The sequence below is a fragment of the Microtus ochrogaster genome, chromosome 1 (genome assembly GCF_000317375.1).
Source record: "Microtus ochrogaster isolate Prairie Vole_2 chromosome 1, MicOch1.0, whole genome shotgun sequence".
Taxonomy (NCBI): Eukaryota; Metazoa; Chordata; class Mammalia; order Rodentia; family Cricetidae; genus Microtus; species Microtus ochrogaster.
The window spans coordinates 22,863,693-22,886,145 of record NC_022009.1 but is presented as its reverse complement, the minus strand read 5'-3'; the positions used below and the strand labels follow the sequence as shown (position 1 = coordinate 22,886,145).

At 37.7% G+C, this 22,453-nt stretch overlaps 1 protein-coding gene across 2 annotated transcripts in view; it reads right to left on the bottom strand.

The window, feature by feature from the left end:
- The window catches only part of Ylpm1 (YLP motif containing 1), a 78,963-nt gene that overhangs the window by 6,734 nt on the left and 49,776 nt on the right, over nt 1-22,453 (bottom strand). The window contains exons 10-19 of one of the 2 annotated variants that reach the window (XM_005343356.2): nt 21,641-21,759; nt 20,311-20,465; nt 15,179-15,241; nt 14,786-14,905; nt 14,237-14,413; nt 14,072-14,155; nt 13,711-13,794; nt 9,616-9,696; nt 6,582-6,633; nt 1,406-1,536 (exon numbers count right to left, since the gene is read on the bottom strand). In XM_005343356.2, the coding sequence (XP_005343413.1) occupies nt 1,406-1,536; nt 6,582-6,633; nt 9,616-9,696; nt 13,711-13,794; nt 14,072-14,155; nt 14,237-14,413; nt 14,786-14,905; nt 15,179-15,241; nt 20,311-20,465; nt 21,641-21,759 (1,066 nt within the window). Of the gene's footprint in view, nt 1-1,405; nt 1,537-6,581; nt 6,634-9,615; nt 9,697-13,710; nt 13,795-14,071; nt 14,156-14,236; nt 14,414-14,785; nt 14,906-15,178; nt 15,242-20,310; nt 20,466-21,640; nt 21,760-22,453 lie in introns of those variants that run through there. The other variant, XM_026780114.1, reaches the window with a different exon arrangement.

The following is a 22,453-nucleotide window of genomic DNA, read 5'->3' as shown; positions in this document are numbered from 1 at the left end:
CATAAATAGTAATTTTTGAAATTTTATTCATCTATTTATTATACTGGGGATGGAACCCAGAACCTGATATATAAGGCAAGTGCTTAACCACTGAGTTACATTACACCCCAGCAAAAATGGCACTTTAAAGCCTAGTCTCTGGGGACCACCTTTTGAAGACAGTCATAGTTACGTGAGCAAAAATAGGGAAAAACAGTTCTCATTCACTGTCACCAGAACTGTAACTCACAAGTCCCATCCCAAGGAAAGCCACTCCTACTGTTTTTCGTGTTTTCTGAGACTGGGTCTCTGCAGCCCAGGCTGGCCTCAAATCATGGACAATCTCCCAGCCTTTATTCAGTCCAAGGTGATGAGACTGCATGGATTCACCACCATGCTTAGCTTGAGCCAACTAAACTTCGGTTGCCTCACTCTTAAAGTTTTTGCATGTGGCCGGGCATAGGTGAAAGGCCATTAATGGGATTTCCCTTTCCCATCCCCTCAAACTACATAGACAAGAGTGGGTTTACTGTATGTCTGCAGTATTTGAATTTTTTTGGTTTCCCAAGACAGAGCTAACCTGGAACTCACTATGTAGACCAGGTTGCCTCAAGCTCACTTAAATTCACCTGTTTCTTTCTTTTTAGTGATGGGATTAAAAGTATATCATTTTACCTTGCTTATCTGCAGTGTATCAATGAGTTCTGAAATGGGGATTCTTTTTTTTTTATAGATATATTTATTTATTATGTATACAGTGTTCTGTCTGTCTGTATGCTTGCTGGCCAGATGAGGACACCAGGTCTCATTACAGATGGCTGTGAGCCACCATGTGGTTGCTGGGAATTGAACTCAGGACCTCTGGAAGAGCAGTCAGTGCTCTTAACCTCTGAGCCATCTCTCCAGCCCTGAAATGGGGATTCTTTGAAATGAAAGACACCATGATGATAATCTACTAACATTTTTATTCTCTCATACTAAAATATTGTCTTAATATTCAAGCACTAAGAAAATTAATTTAAAAGAAATACAAAGAGGGCTTAGAGAGAAACTCAGAAGTTCAGAGCACTTGCTGCTCTTGCAGAGGATTCAGATTTGATGTTGCAAGTATAAGGCAGCTTATACGTTATCTATAACTCCATTTCCAGGAGATCCAATATTCCTCCTAGTCTCTGCAGGTACCAGACATGCATATGATATATGTAACATACATGCAGGTTAACAATCATACCAATAAAATAAAAATAAGTAAACTTTCAAAGTGTGCTTGTAATTGTAACATTTTCTGTTTTTACTGGGAGCTCGACACTGAACTTGGGTCCTTAGACTTGCATGACACTTTATGGGCAGCCATTTCCACCTCCAACTTTCTTCTAAAATCCAAATGCTATTTAGATGAGTCTTCAAGTTTCAGTAAGTCTCTTACCCTCTTCTTCCCGGGCTCGGAAGCACGAGTTTCATAGTCATCAGGGAGCTGCAGGTAATCCTCCATTCTGCTGGCAATCGCCTCCCAGTCACGTTTCCGTTTAGTGCCAGTCCTCAAGCCGTCCAACTTGTCTGTGAAACAAACACAGAGCCAAAGTATTAACAGTGTGTGGATTTGCATATAGCACACAAAGGAAAAGGAGGGCTAGATTGTTTCCAGAGGGCACATCCACATTTTTCATTGCAGCACCATTTTCAGATCTAAACTATCTTCTTGTCTATGAAAATATCAAATTTTATGTGATTCCCACAGTCTGCTTGGTGTTTGTACTGGGTAATATTTATAATTTGATGGTCTTAGCAATAAATATGGGTAAGGCAAGAAAAGACTCTCCCTGCCTCAGAAAAATCACACTTCAGCTCTCATGTTCTAAAAAGAACAAAACAAAACAAACAACAAAAACCAGGTCTCTTTAAAAACAACTATTGCTTTTTTCTTTAACACAGTGTTAATACTGCTCAGTTGATCTACAAAGATGTGTGATACCATATCATAAGAAAATCAGACAACAACAAGATCATGTGTAAGGATGTGTTTTTGATTATGATTTTGGATAAGAGCACTCATGAGTTAATATTTATGAGTAAGGGAACTATATGAGACCCCCTCTTTCTTTGAATATACTGTAAAGTACTGCTGACCACTTTGTACTTTGAGTATACTCTAAAGTACTGTTGACTCACCATGCTAAGGATTGATGTGAGTCAAAGTGATCAAATCTGGTATTTTGTTCTTATTGAAAAGAGTTGGCCTCCCAATACCTCATTATTATCAAATAAACAACACATTTAGAAATTATGAAATATCAGATTAGGTATCTTAAATAACACACAATGAAAATGTGTCTTTTTTATTTGTTGTTAATATTGATTTTGAATATAGATGTGGAATATTATGAGTTATGTATATTTGAGCTACAGTGAAGCACTTGCATCCCCTGAAGTTATCTAAACACACTATTGTTAAAGTGGGCTAATAAAGGAAAGTTTAACTGCTTCAGAAACACATAACGAACATTCAACTCCAGAAAGAACACAGAATTTGTACACTAGAAATCTTTAAGGTACCGAGTCGGAAAAAATTTTATATGGAACGTATACTGGAAGCAGGCGCAAGGAGGGAGAAGTTATACTTTCTAATGTACAAACTCCACACCCAAGTAACTGTATACAAACTTTAAGAAGTCAAAAAGATTTTACATAATTGGCAAAAGGTTTAGTTCCCATACCCTTCCCTCATAAAAGCAATTATCATTGAAAATTAGTAATATGAATGACAATAGTTTACAAAACTCAAGAAAATTGTTCCATCTTGTTGGCTGCACAGAACAATCTTCTACCTCTTCTGTTGATAAAATGCTGTACCAAATGGCTCTATAGACAGGTCATACTGTACAGAACCCTTGGCCACATAGGGACACAATACATGGTATCAGAAAACCCATGGCAATCCTTTAAGTAGTAAGACCAACCTTAGCTCAAGACCTTAGACATGCAGTGTCTTACTAAAGAGTAAGAAGCTCCAGTACACTCACTAAACAAACTTCCAAGGATTTCCAAACTTAGAACAACTGATTGGCATGAACATACTCTGAAGTGAAAGTTTCACATTTCAATTCTAACAACAGAGCATAGTCAGGCAGCATTGCAGAAAGGCAGGTGGAAACTGCAAGGGTATTTCCTTGTCCACTAGGTAATGGCATCATGTGTTCTGTATTTGCAACTTGAAGTCCCAAAGCCTACACTTCTAGTCAGAATACCCCCTTATTTGAAATCTTTGATTTGAAATTTTATTGTGCAAGCACATTAAAGTTTCTTTTAAGTGCTGAAGAAAGTACCCATCCACACAAACACTGGAATTCCAAACACTCCGGTGGCATAAAGTAAGGAAGGGAAGAGGAATCTGGGTGTTGGTTACAGAAGAAAGACGGGTGTTCAAATTCCCTCACACATTAGAAACCTAGGTTGCAAGATGAAGTTTTAAAGAGGATGAAGTTTTGATCCAACTTGGTTGGTCACAGAATTTACCACAACTTTAAAACACTGCATGTCACTATAGCATAAAGGAAAAATTCCATAGATATATCTATATATTTTCTAAATGTAAATGGTATTTGAAAATTTGTCCAAGGTGAACATACAAGAGTTATGTGCCTACACAAATAACAATTACACCTCAATTGTGAAAAGATGATTTAGTCTGTCTGATAAGGAGAAGGCTAAAATACAACTCTTAAGTACTGACAAGTGACATTAAGATGAATTACAGTAAGTCTAGAATATTCTAGTTTGTACAAGTGTGAGAAACTAAAAACCACATGACTGCAGTTGAAGCAGCTTCAGTACTGAATCCCGGCAGATGTGTGTAAAACCCAGCTCTTGCATTACCACATCTATCTCCCAGTCAAGAAAGAGCAGTCAGGTGTAACTAACACTGGTCAGGCAGCTGTCAATCACATGTAATACCATGCCAGGTATAGCTCAGGCCAGAAACTGTTTTAAATTGATGTTCCTTCTTATTTAACAGACACAGGCCGACTTACATATTAAGCACAAATCAAGATTCTACAATGATTTCTGGTCAGCTGCTTGGAAGAGTATAGAAGTATTTTCTTACTGGAAGACTCTTCTAAGAACCAAAACCCTCAGCTCCAGTTTCAGCTCCTTCAGCTCAATATGCAACACAGATAAAGCTTATGCTTCCACCTCAGCATAATCATGTTGCTAAGAGTAATTTAAGAATGCTGGTAAAGTATTCGGGGAAATAAAGTGCACCTGGTAAACAAACATTAAATTTGATGATATATGAAAGGCATGCAACACAAATAGGCTAACTCTCAGATGATCCTCATGAGTTAGGAAAGCATTTTCAATTGACCCAATGGGTCAATCTCAAAGGAGTAAACATTTTTTTTTTTTTTTTTTTTTTGGTTTTTCGAGACAGGGTTTCTATGTGGTTTTGGAGCCCGTCCTGGAACTAGCTCTGTAGAGCAGGCTGGTCTCGAACTCACAGAGATCCGCCTGCCTCTGCCTCCCGAGTGCTGGGATTAAAGGCGTGCGCCACCACCGCCCAGCTAGGAGTAAACATTTTGATAAAGCTTACACTAAATTTTCCTTCTTTGAAGGTTGGATTAACTCTCAAGATAATCCGGTGGTGCCAGATGCTAGATCCTTTATAAAACATCATTGTCACTACTTTTACAATCAAGTAAAAATTTCCCTTTCTAGATTCATTACTAAAGCCATTACTAAAAAGATTCATGAGAAATCCACTTTTTGCAAGCAGAAATTCACTGTGTAATGTCTTTAATACTAACAGACTGTATAAGATACATTTCTGAGAAATAATAGACAAGTCAAATTTCTCAGAAATCAATATAAACATTAATAACATTTCATTTGTCTTGAACACTCATAATGGCTATGTTCCATTTTCTTTTCTCCTCTAAAACTAGAAAGGAAAACAGAAAATGGGATGGTTCATTTTCTAAAAGCACAATCCCAGATCATATATTGCATAACACCTCGGGAGAATATCTGCTAAAATATGCGTCACTTTTACAATCCCTTATTTTTACAATCACATTTTGCCATTGAAGCTCATCACTAAAGCACCAGCAGAAACCAATGATCTTCTAATCTTACAGGGTATTTTAAAACTATATATGGCACATCAAAACAGGGTTGACTAATTCAAAAGAAGCAACACTTAAGACACCACCCTTAAAAAAAAAGTTGTGGTTACTATTTTCTTTTTCTAAAAGATGTATTTATTTATTATGTATACAGTGTTCCACCTGCATGTATGCCTGCAGGCCAGAAAAGGACACCAGATCTCATTACAGATGGTTGTGAGCCACCATGTGGTTGCTGGGAGTTGAACTTGGCACCTTCAGAGGTTCAACAAGTGCTTTTAACCTTTGAGCCATCTCTCCAGCCCCGGTTACTATTTTCTTAAATATTTAACTGCATTTAAGCAAAAAGGTGCTTATGGTATATATGGGGAGAAAGTCCATTACTGTTAAATTTCTCTGAGGAAAAATTTGTAGACGAATATTCCAATAAACCACAAACAATTTTTACTTGACACAAGCTAATTCTTTTTAAGATTTTTTTTATAGCAAGTACCTATTCCCATAATGCACTATTACTAGTTTGTGTATTCATCTTTTAAGACAAAACCCACTCAAACCAACTGCTATCTCTAACCCAAGTGACCCATGCAAGTGTGTGTACCATGCACTCCCCTTACATGTAAAGGTCACATGACCTAAGTAGCCAAAGTGCTGAATGGACAAACTAAGTCTACAGACAGGATGCTGAGTTGGTTGCTTGGTTCTAGAGTAACAATACACGAAGAGAAAAACTGAGAGTCACCTTTCCTAATCAATCAGTAAGTCCTGGCATGGTCCTTTAAGTTTCTACTGAGACACCTAAATTGACATATTAAATTGGCATTTTAAGTGAAGTAAAAAAGATTAAAAAAAAAAAAAAAACCCTTTCAGAATCACACTAAAATATCTAAGGAATACATTTAGTACATACAATTTTTATACAGGGAACTCTAAAGTTTGATGTAAGCAATCATTTAAACCAGTTTATCTTGTAACTTGGTACTAAAACCAGTCTGAAGAAAAATTTAAATGGAGTCTCCTTGAATATTTCAATTACGCACTTACTTCCCAACACAGAAACTCAAGTACTCAGGTACCTTCTTTTTAATTACATTTAAAAACCCTAGTATTTATTAGAATTATTACTAAAGTAATTAATTACTAAAGTACTCACAAACAAGCTCAACTTTGGATTACAGGTAAATATTCTTTTAAAAAAATGTTAGGAGCACATTTTTGATTAATACTAAAAAAAGAATGTTAGAAGTAACAGTATGTTATTATGCTTATCAAATATTTCTAATTATCCTAAAAATTTCCAATGAATTTTTTTGTAAAAAAAAATCCTTTTTCCTCTGTCACAGATACAAGAAGGCAAGGCAAGGCTAGTGAAATAACTGCAGGGTGAGCACAAGCTTCTGGCCCTTCACTCGTGCAGTGGAGAGCTCTATCACCATGATTATCAGGTATCACATATAAAAACAGGAAAAAGGAAATACCCACCTAGCTTTGCCTCAGAAGTGTCCATCTCCCATTTGCTTTTCGGAATGTAACCCTAAATCGTACACAGAGAGAAGCTCGAAGGGTTAGAAAGAGACACATACATGCATAACACGTTTGAATTGGAAAAGCATTAAAACTGGGAATGGATTCAGTTTCCACTCGCTAGTTATAAATATATCCTTATGGAAAACACAACTTTATTATCCTTGAAGAAAGTTAAGTGACCAAATTCACCAAACCTCACTGCACTTTTAGAGCAGTCGTCAGGACAGGATCAGGAATGCACTCTGAGGCAGGTCCAGCTGAGGACTCAACTGCAGCCTCAACACCAGATGTATAGCAATTATGGCAAGAGTGTACAGATAGTTACTGAGCCAAGATCAATAGCACTCAGAAAATTTATAAACTAGCTAGGTTACTTTCTAAGAACAACTGCTATTCTCAAGTAATTGAAGCCATTATGTCCAAAAGTGTTCTTCAAGACATTCATTCCAGTGTCTTTTTTAGTACTTGGAAAAGAAAAACTGGTACTTGAACCCAACTACCCCATCACGAAGTTCACACTTATTTTACATGACTCAATCCATGTGCCAGTTAGATCTTACAAAGGCTAATTTTATTGAATCAACTTCAGAGCAGTTCTCTTTCACCAGATGAAAATGAAACTATTTCTGATAGCTTCTAATATTACGTTTTCCTGTTATGTGATAAACCAGAAATTACCACAGGCAATTTACAGCTTACATAAGATAACTGAGTAATTCATTTTAAACAAGTACCCCAAACATCTTCCAATGTCCCTGGGTGTCTACAACTATGTAGTAATCCCTTCTGTTTAGTCTCCTAGCCAGTTTATTCCATGTCATTTATCCCAATTCTCCTTTTCCTTTATTTGGACTATGATTTCAATTAGATCCTATTATACAGAAATGTTAATATTAGGACCTAGTGAACCAGACAAATTTATTGAAGGTATTGTCTTTTACGAGTCATCTCTCTACTGTTGAGAATGTTCAAGGTCATGGAGCAGACTGCACATAGCTGCATTAAAAACACACTGGAGACATCGGAACAATCTCTACAGGAGAGTTCACTTGAGCATCGTATTCCAGGACACCTTTGCTTTTATACACTGCTAGTCTTCATGCAGAACTAGGAATTACTAGGTAGCATTTCAGATTATAAATTACATCTTTTCCAAAAACACTTAGATCAAATCAAGAAAAAGCTGTGCTGACGTGATGATGTTGAGTTAAATACTGAGGAAATTTGCACAAGTGTTATCTTAAAAACCACCTAGAAGCATAAGCATCACTGGAATAGTAGAATTATAGACTGTAATCATATGTACTAGGTTTGTGCAAGCACTAAAGGCAGGAATCTATCTCACCAACAATCCCTAGGGATTCTTTTACCTAAGAAAAGACTGGACTTCATTCAGTACAGAACTGAAAATGCAAAGTTTACTGAGATTCTGTTAAAGCAATCTGGATGACACAAAACTTAGCTTACACCACATTAGTTAGTATTCTCCAGGAATCTTTTACCCTTGGGATAGATTCCAAGAGCAAAAGAGCTGGATCCTGCTATGTGATTGGGCTAAAAGAAGTTAAGTAAAAAAGTGTATACACGTCCCCCTGCTGGAACCATCCTGGTCATCCTCAAAACTTTCATCCTTTAGCAGGCCACATGGAAATACAAGAGAGTTCAACAGAGTAGAATTTTAATGCTTCCATACCAGTTCTCTGATGTAAAACTAGTGTTACAATGTGTTTCTCTTTTAAAAAGTAACTGCACATTTTATTAAAAGCTTCAAGTTGACTACATTTAAGCAAGTGAGATGAAGCATATCCTGAAATAAAACTGCCACAAAAGATGAAGCTTCCAAAAGCTAATAACACTGAATTTCTCATAGTCACTGTCTAGTACAGGGTACAAGTAGTTAGGGAGGCTAATAGTTACCCAGAACAATGTGGCCTTTAAGTAAATTTCCTGCTCACATATTAGAGTATGTATGTCAAAATGCAACCTGATTAAGAAAAATAAGACTTAAAAAACATACTGAGACTCAATTATCATTAACTTTAAAGCTTATTTTTTAATACACATTTTAAAAATCTAGGAATGAAGAGGTCGACACCAATGCTATATAAACACAGTTTCTATCAAGAGTCTTCTATGTCACACATGGTTTGAAGAGACCACTCCTTATAGACTATGTTTTAAGGGACAGCAATCAGAAATCTCCGTTTGTACATTTTCATTAAAAGAAATATGAGAAGCAACTTTAGCAAGAGCTGAAATAGCAAACAAAGCAAATAATACTGTGGATTTAAAAAGCAATACTATTCAAAGGCATTGTTAATCTCCGTACCTCATTAGTCAACACTAACACGTCAGTAATTTTATAGGTTTCATTTCTTGAGTAACAGGATAAGGAAAACATCTCCAGAGGTGTAATCAAAAGCATTTACAGGAGGTACACAGAACTTTACACTAACATTATTATTTTATCAGCCTTGGTAAAAATCCATTGCCTACACAGTCATTTTTGTCATCACTTAACAAGACAAAATAAGAACAACTCCAGCAGCCAGTGGCAGCCCTTTGCTTCTTCGTTTAATAAGTTCTGCCTCAAGTGACAGAACTCAATTTTGAGATCTTAAAGCAAAGAAGACACACGTATGCACATACTGGACAGGCTATACCACATACCCGCTGGAATGGAAAAAACTCCCTTTCATATGTAATTTACTTTTTTGAAAAGTATACTCTCTTATAACCACCCATAGCTAGATGAGTACAAAGATGAGTTTCTTAGTACTCTGCTAAATTTTTCTTTTAACAACACAAGAGTTTTTTTGGACTAGGAAAAAATAAAAAGAATCCAAAGCCTCCATGAAGATGATTACGGAAACTTTTACTGTAAAAAGTGTGTACCAACACTATTTAATCTAACTACAGATCTGAATAAAAACACTCCTTAAGAATAACAAAGAGACACTTTGCTCAAAGTGGTTGGTCTGTCTCCTACCAGTTCGCTTTCCTCTTCTTCTGCATCTTTCTTTTCATCCTTCTGTTCTTCAATATTTGCATCAAAATCTTCCATCTCTACCTACAATATACCAATAATCACTGTTTAAAAAAAGGAATGCATTAGTATTTAAGGAAATGTTGACTCACTAGAATCTAGAATAAGCACAAGACGGCATGGGTTCTTCTCTGCCATATACCACGTAAATCTGAACACCTTGAACTTTGAATTGGGACTAAAAGACCATAGATAGATATTCCTGGAATTTTTATCTTTATCCCTATAAAGTTAGGCAAAATATTTTACTCTAAGTAGATGGGTCACCTGTTTTTAATGCTCAAAAGATACAGACTTTTAAAAACTTCTAATGAGTATTTCTCCAAAATAAGAGAAATGGGGGCAGGGGCACAATAACAAATATGAGAGCAGAGATGTGGAAGTACTTAGAAGGTAACACAAACTGGTAGGAAACCACCAAAGCTGGTATAAGGAAGAGAGATTGGTGGTTCCTCCAACAGGGACAGAGGGTGCTAGAAGAGGAGCACCGTCAGGAATGCTGGCCACACTAACAAGCCATGTTTCGGGGAGACTTCAGAAAACAATCGCAGAAAGAATTTAAAAGACTTCATTCAAAACTGTTAACTTTTTTGGCTCTGTAAGACCAGGTCAGCCTCAAACTCACAGAGATCCACCTGCCTCTCCCTCCCAAGCGCTGTGATTAAAAGCTTGTGTCATTAGATCTCATCAAAATTGTTACTTTTAAGGTAGTGATATGCCAGTCTTTATAAGGTACGTAAGAGGCAATCTAGCAAACTAATATGGGCATAAAACTGGCAATCTCAAAAATAGGCTGTTTATATGTGTGAAGTTTAAAACTGAGCCAAGGCTGGGGAGTGGTAACACACGCCTTTATTCCAGCACGTGGGAGGCAGAAGCAGGTAGAGCTCTATGAGTTCGAGGCCAGCCTGGTCTACAGAATGAGTTCCAAGACAGCCAGGACAAGACAGAGAAACCCTGTCTTGAAAAACAAAGCACAAACAAACAAAACAAAACAAACAACTGAGCTTAGGACAACAGCCTAAGTGATTTCTTAATGTCTGGAAAGGCCAAGTTAGAAAAGGAGACTGCGTTGAGATGATACACAGATAAATAGAAAGGCAGTGCATGAACTCATAAAAGCCAGGAAAAAAAAGAGTATGTTTTTAAAAGGTGGCATGATCAACTCTACCACATGTGGCTATAAATTTGGGCTACAGGAGTGTCTGCTCCCAAGCCACAGAATCACACATTAAAAACAGCACCATTCAAAGAACAAGGTCAAACAAAACAGAAGTACACAAGTGACTGAGACAGAAATTCACTGTCTTTTCATGATGCTTTCTTCCAAACTAATGACTACCATCAAGAGTTAGCAATGAGTGAAAATGTGTTGGAGAAAAAGAAACTAATAGATACTTATAGACTACTTATTGCAAATTACAAAAGTAAAAACCCAATAAATATGACGTGGGTGCCAAGGTTTAGACCAAAGCCTAAATTGCAATAAGGTAAACTGGAATCTCAAATGATGTGAACCAAATGTGATGCACTGAGAACATATAATTCGTGCAGCATTCCTGCTAAAGTTTTGTTTTACACATTTATTTGTTCGTTCATTCATTCATTCACTCACTTGTATACGAGCACACACATGTGCCCATTGCTCTAGCGCACAGTAGGACATCAGAGAGCCATTTGCAGGAGTTAGTTTCCCCACCATGCTATTAGCCACTCAGTTTGGTCTGACTGAGCCCTGTCTGCTATTTAATTTAAATCTAAACTAACGGAAGCAGCCAACCCAAACTGATGGGCACTCAACAGAACAACTGGTCTATATGCATAAAAATTCTATTTTTTATGGTAGTCAGTCTGAGAAATTAATTTTTATAAGTCTAAGTCTTTTAACCTTTATTTTTATTTTATGGTGAGTGATTTACCCGCATAGATGTCAGTGTACCACCTGTGTACAGTGACTGAGAAGACCAGAAGAGGGTATAGGATCCCCTATAGTTACAGATGGCTGGAAGCCACCAGATGTATATTCAGAATTGAACTTGTGTCCTCTAGAAAATCAGCCAGTGCCTTAGCCACTGAGCCACCTCTCCAGGCCCTACAATATTGAAAAATAATAATAAATAAATAGATAGAAACAGTAGGCATACGTGTATGTGCTTCAGTATGTGTGGGACTTTGGGTGTAGGCGTCTTCCTCAATTATTGTTCTTTTTTTTTTCTTCCCAGATAGGGTTTCTGTGTAATCCTGGCAGTCGTGGAACATGATCTACAGATCAGGCTGACCTCTGCCTCCAAAGTGCTAGAATTAAAGGTGTATATCACCTTATTTTCTGAGACAGGGCTTCTCAGTGAACCTGGAGCTCACCAATTTAGACTTGTTAGCCACTGAGCCCCAGTGATAGATCAATCAATCTTCCCCCTCTCCTCTCTCTCCCTACCTCTCTCTGTGTGTCTCGACAGGGTTTCTCTTTGTAGCCCTGGCTATCTGGAAACTTGCTGTGTAGATCAGGCTGGCCTTAAACTCACAGAGATCCCTTCACCGCCTTTGCCTCTGGAGTGCTGGGATTAAAAGCGTGCACCACCACCACCTGGCCCCCAGGAATCTCTTATATGCCCCCTCCAAAGTACTTGGATTACAGGCAAGGGCCAACGTGTCCAGTGTTTATATGAGTGATGGGAGTCAAAATTCAGGTCACATGCTTTCATGGCAAGCACTTTACTGAGGGAGCCACTGTTCCAATTACAAAAAGTTATAAAGAGCCCAGCAGAGGTGCCACACACTTTTAAAACCTGCACTCGGGAGGCAGAGGCAGGTGGATCTCTGTGAGTTCGAGACCAGCCTGGTCTACAAAGAGTGTTCCAGGACAGCCAGGGCTGTTACACAGAGAAACCCTGTCTTGAAACTGCTCCCCCCTCCAAAAAAAAAAAAACCAAGCTGGGCATAGTAGTGCATGCCTTCTCTGTGAGCTCAAGGCCAGCCTGATCTATCAAAGGAGTTCCAGGCCAGTCAGGACCATACAGTGGCTGTTTCATCCTATTCAAAAAGGGGTTATAAAGTACACCATCAGGACAGGTGATGAAAGCTAAATATAGACTATTTTTTAAGCTAACTCAAGAAAATTCAAATGTCAAATTAAGGAACTGGCTATGGGGTATGACCTAGGGGGAACATGGGGTTAAGTAAACCAAAAAAACAAAAATTAACACTTAAGAAATTTATTTTACTTAATATAGTTAAAGTTTTTTTGAGACAAGATCTCTCTATGTAGCTCTGACTGTACTGGAACTCACTCTGTAGATCTGCCTGCCTCTGCCTTCCAAGTACTGAGATTAAACATGTGTGTCATCAGCCTAGCTAATGTTAACTTTTTTTTTTTTTTTTTTTTTTTGCTTTTTTGAGATAGGGTGTTTCTTTCTGTATCTCTGGATGGCCTCAAACTCACAGAGATCTGCTTGCCTCTGCCTCCCTGAATACTGGGATTAAAGGCATGTGTCACCACCACCCAGCTAAATTTCTTTTTTTTTTAAATATTTATTTATTTTTATTATGTATACAATATTCTGTCTGTGTATATGCCTGAAGGCCAGAAGAGGGCGCCAGACCTCTTTACAGATGGTTGTGAGCCACCATGTGGTTGCTGGGAATTGAACTCTGGACCTTTGGAAGAGCAAGCAATGCTCTTAACCACTGAGCCATCTCTCCAGCCCCCCAGCTAAATTTCTTAAATTTTATAATTAATTAACTTTATTAGGGAACATCCTTGTTCTTAGAAGATAGCCTTCAATATATTTAGAGGTGATGGACTAATGTTATTCAACTTATCTCTCATATGATTCTACAGTAATGGTATAATAATGTCACTAAGCATTAATAAAGAAAAATGTGGGAAAATATTATCAGATTCATTAAGATCACTAAAAGGTAAAAACATGCTCTTACATTGTTCATGTAACTTTTCTGTAAGTTTAAGACATCTGTGTAAAGAAGGTGAAGTATGTGTTGCTTAATCTTAACTGCATTTGAGCAAAGATGCACACTTACTTCTTCAATTGCAGCATCTTGTAGCAAGGAACGAATGTCTAGACGCATCATGTGACGAGGTGCGGTTTCCCAATGATCAGCCATCTATAGAGATATTCAGGACAAGTTATCTCAGACAACTACTCCAATAAAGGCCAAATAAGCTGTCTAGATATGCAATTATTGCTACAACTTGAATAGGCTAGTTCCAAGAAGAGCTAGGCAAGCCCCTCCAGTTAAAATACAGAAAGGAAAACATTTATTGAATCAGGTAGAAGACACTCAGAAAATGAAATGAGGAAAGTGAGTTTAAGACAACAGTGCTGACGCTCAAAGAATGACGCTTGGGGTACTCCAGCACCCTATGTTTCTGAAAAGTCACCTTGTTTATTTCTTTAAGCTTTCTTCCATGAATATTTCTCTTGCCACAAGTCTGGTTATCTGCACTCATTTCAGCCAAATACACCTAAACAAAAATAAGTAATGAGAAGGTCAAGAAATAGAAAACTCAAACTAAAAGTGCTTCAAAAGTTCTTTAAGACCATACCTCAAAACCCTTGGTTTTTGCTGCACTCCAAAACTGGTCAAAATGCCTAACTCTGTCATTGATAGCATCCAGAATGATGAAAGGGAAAAACCCATCATCCAGAGTCTTTTTGAATGTTTTAAACATGCTGGTGCGGTAGGTCTCCTCCATCTCAGCTTCATATTCATATTCCATTACCTAAATCCCACAGAAACGGGGGTTAGCAGAAGGAAGGAGCAGGCTCAGCCTGGTTCACACCAAGACAGAATGACTATGCATCCTTCACACCTAAGTACCAAAGCTGGTGTCCAGAAGACAGGAAGTGGTCATCTTCACCCCCCCATCTTAATCCAGGAGTGGTGGTGCACACCTTAAACCCCAGGTGGTGAGACAGACAGACCCTTTTGAGTTCAAGGCCAACTTGGTCTACCTGAAGTTCCAGACCAGCCAGGGCTAGTAAGACTCTGCCTCAAAACAATAAACAAACCCTATCTCAAAAAACAAAAGAAACAACCACATCTCTCCCTGAATGCATTTTTCTTAAAATCCCACCAAAAGGTCATATCATACCTTCTTTTTCACTTTCTTTCCAGAATCCGGATCTTTTTCTTCTTTTTCTACTTCAGTGATGAAATAATCATCTAGACTTAAAACTCTGGGTGCAGGTCCTCCAAATTCTACTTCCTTATCCTAAGAATACAACAGTCAAGAAGATTTTTTTTTTTTAAAAAAAAAGTAAACCAAATTGACAAACACACTAAAGTTCCCACTTGTGGCTAAATAAAATAAAAATTTCTTATGGTTTAAAATCAACCAGAGGCAAAGTTATTTGTCTAAGTAGATAAAACATCTACTAAGGATCTATAACAGTTATAATGGCCTCTATAACTGATCAAATGGGAGCTACTGCCTACTAACACAAGCAATTCTTTTCCTTTCCTTTTTTTGTTTTCCCATACTCACCCGAATAAGTTTTGCAACATGTGTCTTTCCACTGCCAGGCAATCCTCTCATTATGACAACAATCTGAAATACAATGAGGGTAGAGATTTTGTTTTGTGTGGGGTTGTGGGATATAGCTCATTTGGCTCAGTTTCTGTATGCTTGCCTAGCATTCAGAAAGTCCTGAGCGCCATCCCAGTATGGTGGGAAATGACTGTAATCTCAGCACTCAGGTGGTAGAGGAAGAAGGTCAGAAGAACAAGGTCATCCTGAACACACAGAGACTCTGATTAACCTGCTAAACCTGAGACCTTGTCTTAAGAGACAAAGCAAAAGCAGAACAAAGGAAATGAATATGTATGTGGAACAAACTACTTAAAAACCAATGGCCCAAAGAAATCAGAAGATATTCTGACAGGAATGCAAAGAAAGACACATCATTATTCAGCTCATGGAATAAAACTAAACAAATGTTTGAAGGGAAGTTCTAGGTGCAGATGTCTATATCAAGGAAGATTCAGAGCCTGGAGAGATGGCTCAGCTGGAATTTTAGGACGGCTAGTACTCTCAGCTAGTGCATAACAAAAGATAAAACAAAAAACTCTAAAACACATTTCTGCAATTTGAGAATGGCTCAGCAGTTGAGAAGAATACTGGTTTTGGTTCCCAGCACTCACGTGGTGGCTGTAACTCCAGTTCCTGGGGATCCAACATCTTCTTCTGACCTCTGTGGGTGGTGTGCATACATACACGCAAACACACAGAACTCATCACATAAAATCAAATAAAATCTTCTAAAACATTAAGAAGATCTAACATCAAAAACTTACTTTTCTACCTAAAACACTAGCAAAAGAGCAAGCTAAAACTAATGACACAGAAGGAAGGTAACAGAGACTAGAGCAGATACTAATGAAATAAGAAGAATGAGAAAAACATCAGGGTTTGGATCTGGTTAGTGTGTTCCTCAACAGTACAGGTGCTAGAAACTTTGTCTCCAGGGTCTGTTGGGTGGAGATAATGGAGTTTTTATCAGGTGGGGATTAGTGGGAGGTTAATTAGATCAGTTGGGGTTATTTTTGAGGAACCCTGGACACCTTTCTTGATAGTGGAATAGTATAAATTGTAAGTCTGATCCTTGAATCTCTATGGCTTCCTGTCTCACACATGTTCCCAACATCATACATCCTCCATGTTCTCATGCAACAAGAAAGTCCTCATCTCTTGCATCTCCTACACTGTGGTATAAATAAACATCTTTTCCTTATAAAGAACCCTGTCATTATGTCATTAGAAATGTCAGTATCTAAATAACAAAAACCACACGCGTACACATTGCTCAAATCTATAAAATCAAAAGCTGGTCCTTTGGAAAAAAAACAATAAAATTGATAATCTTTTACCTAGGCTAAAAAAAAAAAGATTTTAAATTACTATAATAAAAAAATAGATGTCACTACCAATATTACAAAAAGGTGAAGAGATTATAAGAAAGATACATATAAGCTGCATGCTAACAAAGAATATACCTTAGATAAAACAAATAAATATCTAGAATGATCCATGCCCAAACTTGCCTAAGAAACAGCCAAAAAAAAGGGGGGATCGTGGTGGTGATGAGAGAGTAAAACAAGAGAAAAAAAGGTCAACTGTGGTAATATACATCCTTAATCCAGCACAAGGGAGGCAGAGGCAGGTGCATCTCTGTGAAGTTAGCCTGGCATATATAGTGAATTCTAGAGCAACCAGAGATATATAGTAAGACCCCGACCAAAAACCAAAAAAGTGAATAAACCTGGCATAGGTGACACATACTTTGAATGCCAGCCTTTGAGAAGTGGGGAGGCAGAAAGATCAGAAGTTCAAAGTCATAAGGTCATTCTTGACTACAAAGTAAGTTTGAGGCTAGCTTTTTATACTTTGAGACCCTATCTCAATGAAAGAAAAACAAAAGAAAAAATAGATTATGTGAATATGAATAGGATCAGAAAAAGACAGTAAACTGGTAAACAGATGAACAAAGAAGCACCAACAGGGCTGGAACAATGGCTCAGCTATTAAGGACACTGGCTATTCTTCCAAAGGCCCCAGGTTTGATTCTCAGCACCCACACGGTAGAGCCACCTGTAACTCAGTTGCAGGGGATCTGATGTTCTCTTTGAGCCTCATAGGTACTAGGTATGCAAGCAGCACAGATAGACAGGCAAAATACCCATGAATATAATAATAATAAAGTACTAATAAAGAAAAGCCTAGAAGACTCCATCACTGAGTTCTATTAAATATTTAAAGAGTGCCAATTCTTCCAAAGACCAGAAGGAATAATTCCAAACTTATGAGGTCAACATCACTTTGTATCAAAACTAGTCAAAGACATGACAAGAAAACTAGCATATCTATTATGAATGTAGATGTAATAATGATCTTCAAACCAGATCCAGCAACAGAAAAATTGTTCTAGTAGCACCAACTACCATGAAAATAAATTACTGTATTAAATTATGCCAATGTACTAAAACAAAAGTCATACAATCATCTCTATTAATGTTAAAAAAAGAAAAAAGCATGCAACAAAACCCAACAATCCTTTGTGAGTAATAATATTCGAGAAAATAGGAACAGAAGGAAACTTCCTCAACCTGATGAAGTGCATCTATAAAAACCCACAGCTGAGTCAAGCAAGAAGGCTCAGTGGGTAAAGGCATTGGCTTCCATAACCGCAGTATCTATGTTTTATCTCTGGGATTTACAAGGTGGACAGAACCAACTCCTGTAAGCTGTTCTGACTCTGACATTTGTAAGTGTATTGTGGCACAGTGATATAGGTATGAACAATTTGCATTGATATGGATTTTGCTTTAGTGATTTAAATTTAAGGTCAATTTTGTTATATGTATATGTGTTTCTGATCTTAAGGTATTGTGATTGTGTAGTTCATTTAAAAATGTAATGTATATAGGTTGTTAATGGATAATCATTAATAATAGTCAAGTTTGTAGTCATGTTAGTTAGATTTTCTAGATATATAGAGATATATTTCAGTTAGATCGGCATTCTTCATATCTTTCAAAGACTATGGAATATGCTATTTAATGTTTTAATAATTTAGGGTATTTTTTTCATGACAATGAGACACGTCTGCTCCTGGCAGCACCAATCTACTTCAAGAGGAAGATGGGCATCGAAGAGGCACCTTATGGAGTTTGATAGCCATTTGGGCAAGAAACTGCTCTTGCCTGGACTGTTGCATAAACTGGACACAAAGAATCCGCAGAAAGAGGACTGCTGAACTTGCCTAAAGGTGAGATGATCTTTCGGGGTTCCTGATGCATGAAAGAGTCTGCAAGACATTCTGCAGGACACAGCAGATAGTGACTGAACTGCCTTTGAAATTTCCTGCTTCATTGAAATGTCTGCTGGAAACTATGGGCCTGTAGGCCAAAGATGGACGCCCCAACAGTACAGAGGAACTTTGGGTGACTGTCCAGGCAGCGAGATGTCTCTGTGATTTCTAGAGTTTTGTAAGTTGCTTACTTCTCATTTACTTAGGTCTTTGATGGAGTTGAAAAATAGATATAGTTTTCCTTAGTTAAGATAAAGGTAAAATAGATATAAATATTGTAATTCTTACTTGATAACTGTTTTGTTATATGTAATTTTGCTATGTTAAAGTTAAAGCCTTTTTTTTTTTGTTTAAACAGAAAAAGGGGAAATGATGTGGGAGTGTCATATATCAATCTGTTGATTTCATTGGTTAAGTAATAAAGAAACTGCTTGGCCCTGATAAGTTAAAACATAGGTGGGTGGAGTAAACAGAACAGAATGCTGGGAGGAAGAGGAAGTAAGCTCAGAAACCATGCAGCTCCTCTCAGAGGCAGACACGATGAAGCAAGCCACCAGGTCAGACATGCTGACTCTTTCCTGGTAAGACTGGTGCTACAGTTTATTAGAGATGGGTTGATGGGGATATCAGAATTAGCCAGTAAGGGCTAGAGCTAATGGGCCAAGCAGTGTTTAAAAGAATATAGTGTCCATGTAATTATTTAGGGGCATAAGCTAGCAGGCGGCTGGGAGCCAGGGTGCAGGGGATGCAGCCCTGCCGCTCCTAATACAACAGCACAAGACCTGGATTCGATCTTAGCACCCACTAGGCTGCATGCAACCATTTGTAATTTCAGTCCCAGGGAAGCGGACTCCCTTTTCTGACCTCTGTGGGCACCAGGCACACGTATAGTGCACTACACACACACAGGCAAAAACGCTCATAAAAACAATGACTTATTAATCTGTATACGTGGAATTTGGATATGTGGATGAAATCTTTATTATAAGATTATTCAATATTAGACAAATTTCAAAGCATATATATTAATATATACATACATATATATCTCAGAGAGAGAATACATCAGAAAATTAAACCTAAACAAGTCTCCTAATCTCCCTTTTTGTTCCATATATCAAAAAGTCAAGCCTACTTTTTCTTTCTTCAAAATGCAATTAATTAAACTTTCACAAACTATTTTTAAAAGTTTCCAACATTATTTTTGCAAAGAAATCTGGCTCTAAAATTTTTTAAGATTTTAAAATGTAGGCAGTGTCTGAGATTGTTGGTTTCGGATGCTATGAGGCTTTGAAACCAATATTTTTTTTAAAAAAATATTTATTTATTTATTATGTATACAATATTCTCTCTGTGTGTATGCCTGCTGGCCAGAAGAGGGCACCAGACCCCATTACAGATGGTTGTGAGCCACCATGTGGTTGCTGGGAATTGAACTCAGGACCTTTGGAAGAGCAGGCAGTGCTCTTAACCTCTGAGCATCTCTCCAGCCCTGAAACCAATATTTTTAAGTTGCAGAAAAGTTGAGTAGAAAAATTCTGCTCAAGATAGTTCAAACTGCCGGGCGGTGGTGGCACACGCCTTTAATCCCAGCACTTGGGAGGCAGAGGAAGGAGGATCTCTGTGAGTTCGAGGCCAGCCTGGTCTACAAAGGGAGTTCCAGAACAGGCTCCAAAGCTACAGAGAAACCCTGTCTCGAAAAACCAAAAAAAAAAAAGATACTTCAAACTAAGTTGATAAAAGAAATAAGCCTCCCTCTCTTACCATTTTTACATTCACAACAATTACTAGTCAGGTTCATGGCACTTACTCTTTCAGGCCTACTCTCCCGACCTGGGGGTTTCAGAATGTCATCCACGTTCTTGGACTCAGGCTTCTTCTCAACCCGTGGTGCTGGAGGTGGCTGGTGGCCCAGGGAAGGAGCTGGCAGGGGCATTCGCTCCTCTGGGTAAGTTCTTCGTTCTCCTGGGTTCAAGCAGTAGAATAACACGATTTACACAGTAATCATTGTGAAAGGTAATAACTTTTTCTTTTCTTCCTATTTATAATTCAGATCAGGCCTAATGAGTTATGGGTCACTTTTAAATTTAATAAATACATAAATCTACTGCAATTGAGAAAATAAAAAGACTGGCATATTTGCATATTGTTCTGTAAAACACTGAATTCACCATTATTCATATTAAATATGGGAAACTATTCAGCAAGAGGACATGGAGGAGTAAATATTCTGCGGGATAACCCAGGCATGACTGATCCTGTACAGGCTCTATTACTTTTTCACTTCATAGTTTAAGAGCTAGAGTCATCGATTAGGAAAGGCTATTCCTGTGACTAGGTGGGAGTTTCTAGTTTAAGTGCAACTCACGGTAACGAAGAGAGACAAGTAAATTCAATGTCTAACAGTAAGCACCTTGTACTTTATCAATTCCATGCAACATCATGGAGCCACTAGGAGTCTGAATATGGGTAAATGTATAAGATGCAGTTATTAAACAGAAGAAATACAAGACAACTTTACTTATCGGTGGGGATTCAACTTAGCATTGTAGCACTTCCCCAGCATGTGTGAGACTTTGGATTTGAGGCCTGACACAGCAAAAAACAAAAACAAAACAAAAACACCACACACACAAGAAAACTCCTGGCTTTATTCGCAATTATAACTTCCTAAATAAGTATGAAGAGAGAATGCGGCTGGAGTGATGACTCTGCACTGTCAGAGGACCAAAGTGCAATTCCAGTACCCACATGATGGCTAACAACAATCTCTAACTCCACTTTCAGGGGTTCCCTGGGCACCAGGCATGCATATGGTACACACATATACACACAGGCAAAATACCCATAGAAATAAAAAAATAAAATAATTTTTAATTATTTTAAATAAAATTAGAGAAATAAATAAAATTAAAGTTGTAGTATGGTGTGTGGTGGGATTATAAGTGACTGTTTTCAAAACTCCTTTTAATAGTATAAAAATTAAATTTTATTTTATTAATTGTGTTACTATTTTTTAAATAATGTTACCATTTTATAAGAAATCAAGTATGGTTTACGATGAACGTTTAAATCCATAGCTACAAGAAAAAAACACCCTCTATTTGCTTCCATTTTCAACACAGTTGTTGTTACTCTACCTCCAAACATGGATGGGCCTTCATAGGGTGGTCTATCAGACTTCCGGTCATAGGATGGCCTATCAAATCCTCCTCTTCTGGATGAGGAATGGTCTTTTTTGTCTCGATATGACTGATTCCTACAGGGTGTTATAAGAGTTTTTGGTAAGTCTCTGCTTTATAACAATATCATTATCTGCCCATCGTCTTCTCTATGGCAGTTATTCCAGAGTCAATATTTAATTTTAAACTTGCCTTTTTCCCTTATATCTACCTAAAAATCTCAAGAATTGTAAAAATAAATTGCTTGCCTATAAGATAAGTACTGGTTGCATTTTATCAATAATATCATGCTGGTACTGGTGGTTTACACCTTTAATCCCAGAACTCAGGAAGGCAGAGGCCGGCTAATCTCTGTGAATTCAAGGCCAGCCTGGTCTATAAACCAGTCCCAGAACAGCTAGGGCTACACAGAGAAATCCTATCTCAAAAAGCAAAACAAAAATAAAAACAATTTACTGTGTTTCCTTTTGTCTCTCCCCATTTCCCATTTAATTCTCTGGAATTCAAGCTAACAGAACTCAGGTATGCACTTGCCTAGTAACGGCTCTTTCTTTTCCAAATTCTACATGATGAGAGTCACTAAATCTCTCTTTCATATGCTGACTTTTGTTCAGGCATGGTGGCATATGCCTTTAAGCCCAGCGCTCACCCAGCGCTCAAGAGACAGAGGCAGGTGCATCTTTGTGATCTGGAAGCCAGTCTGGTCTTTATAGCAAGTTTCAGGGAAGTCAGAGCTATATAATAGACCCTATCTCAAAAAAAAAAAAAAAA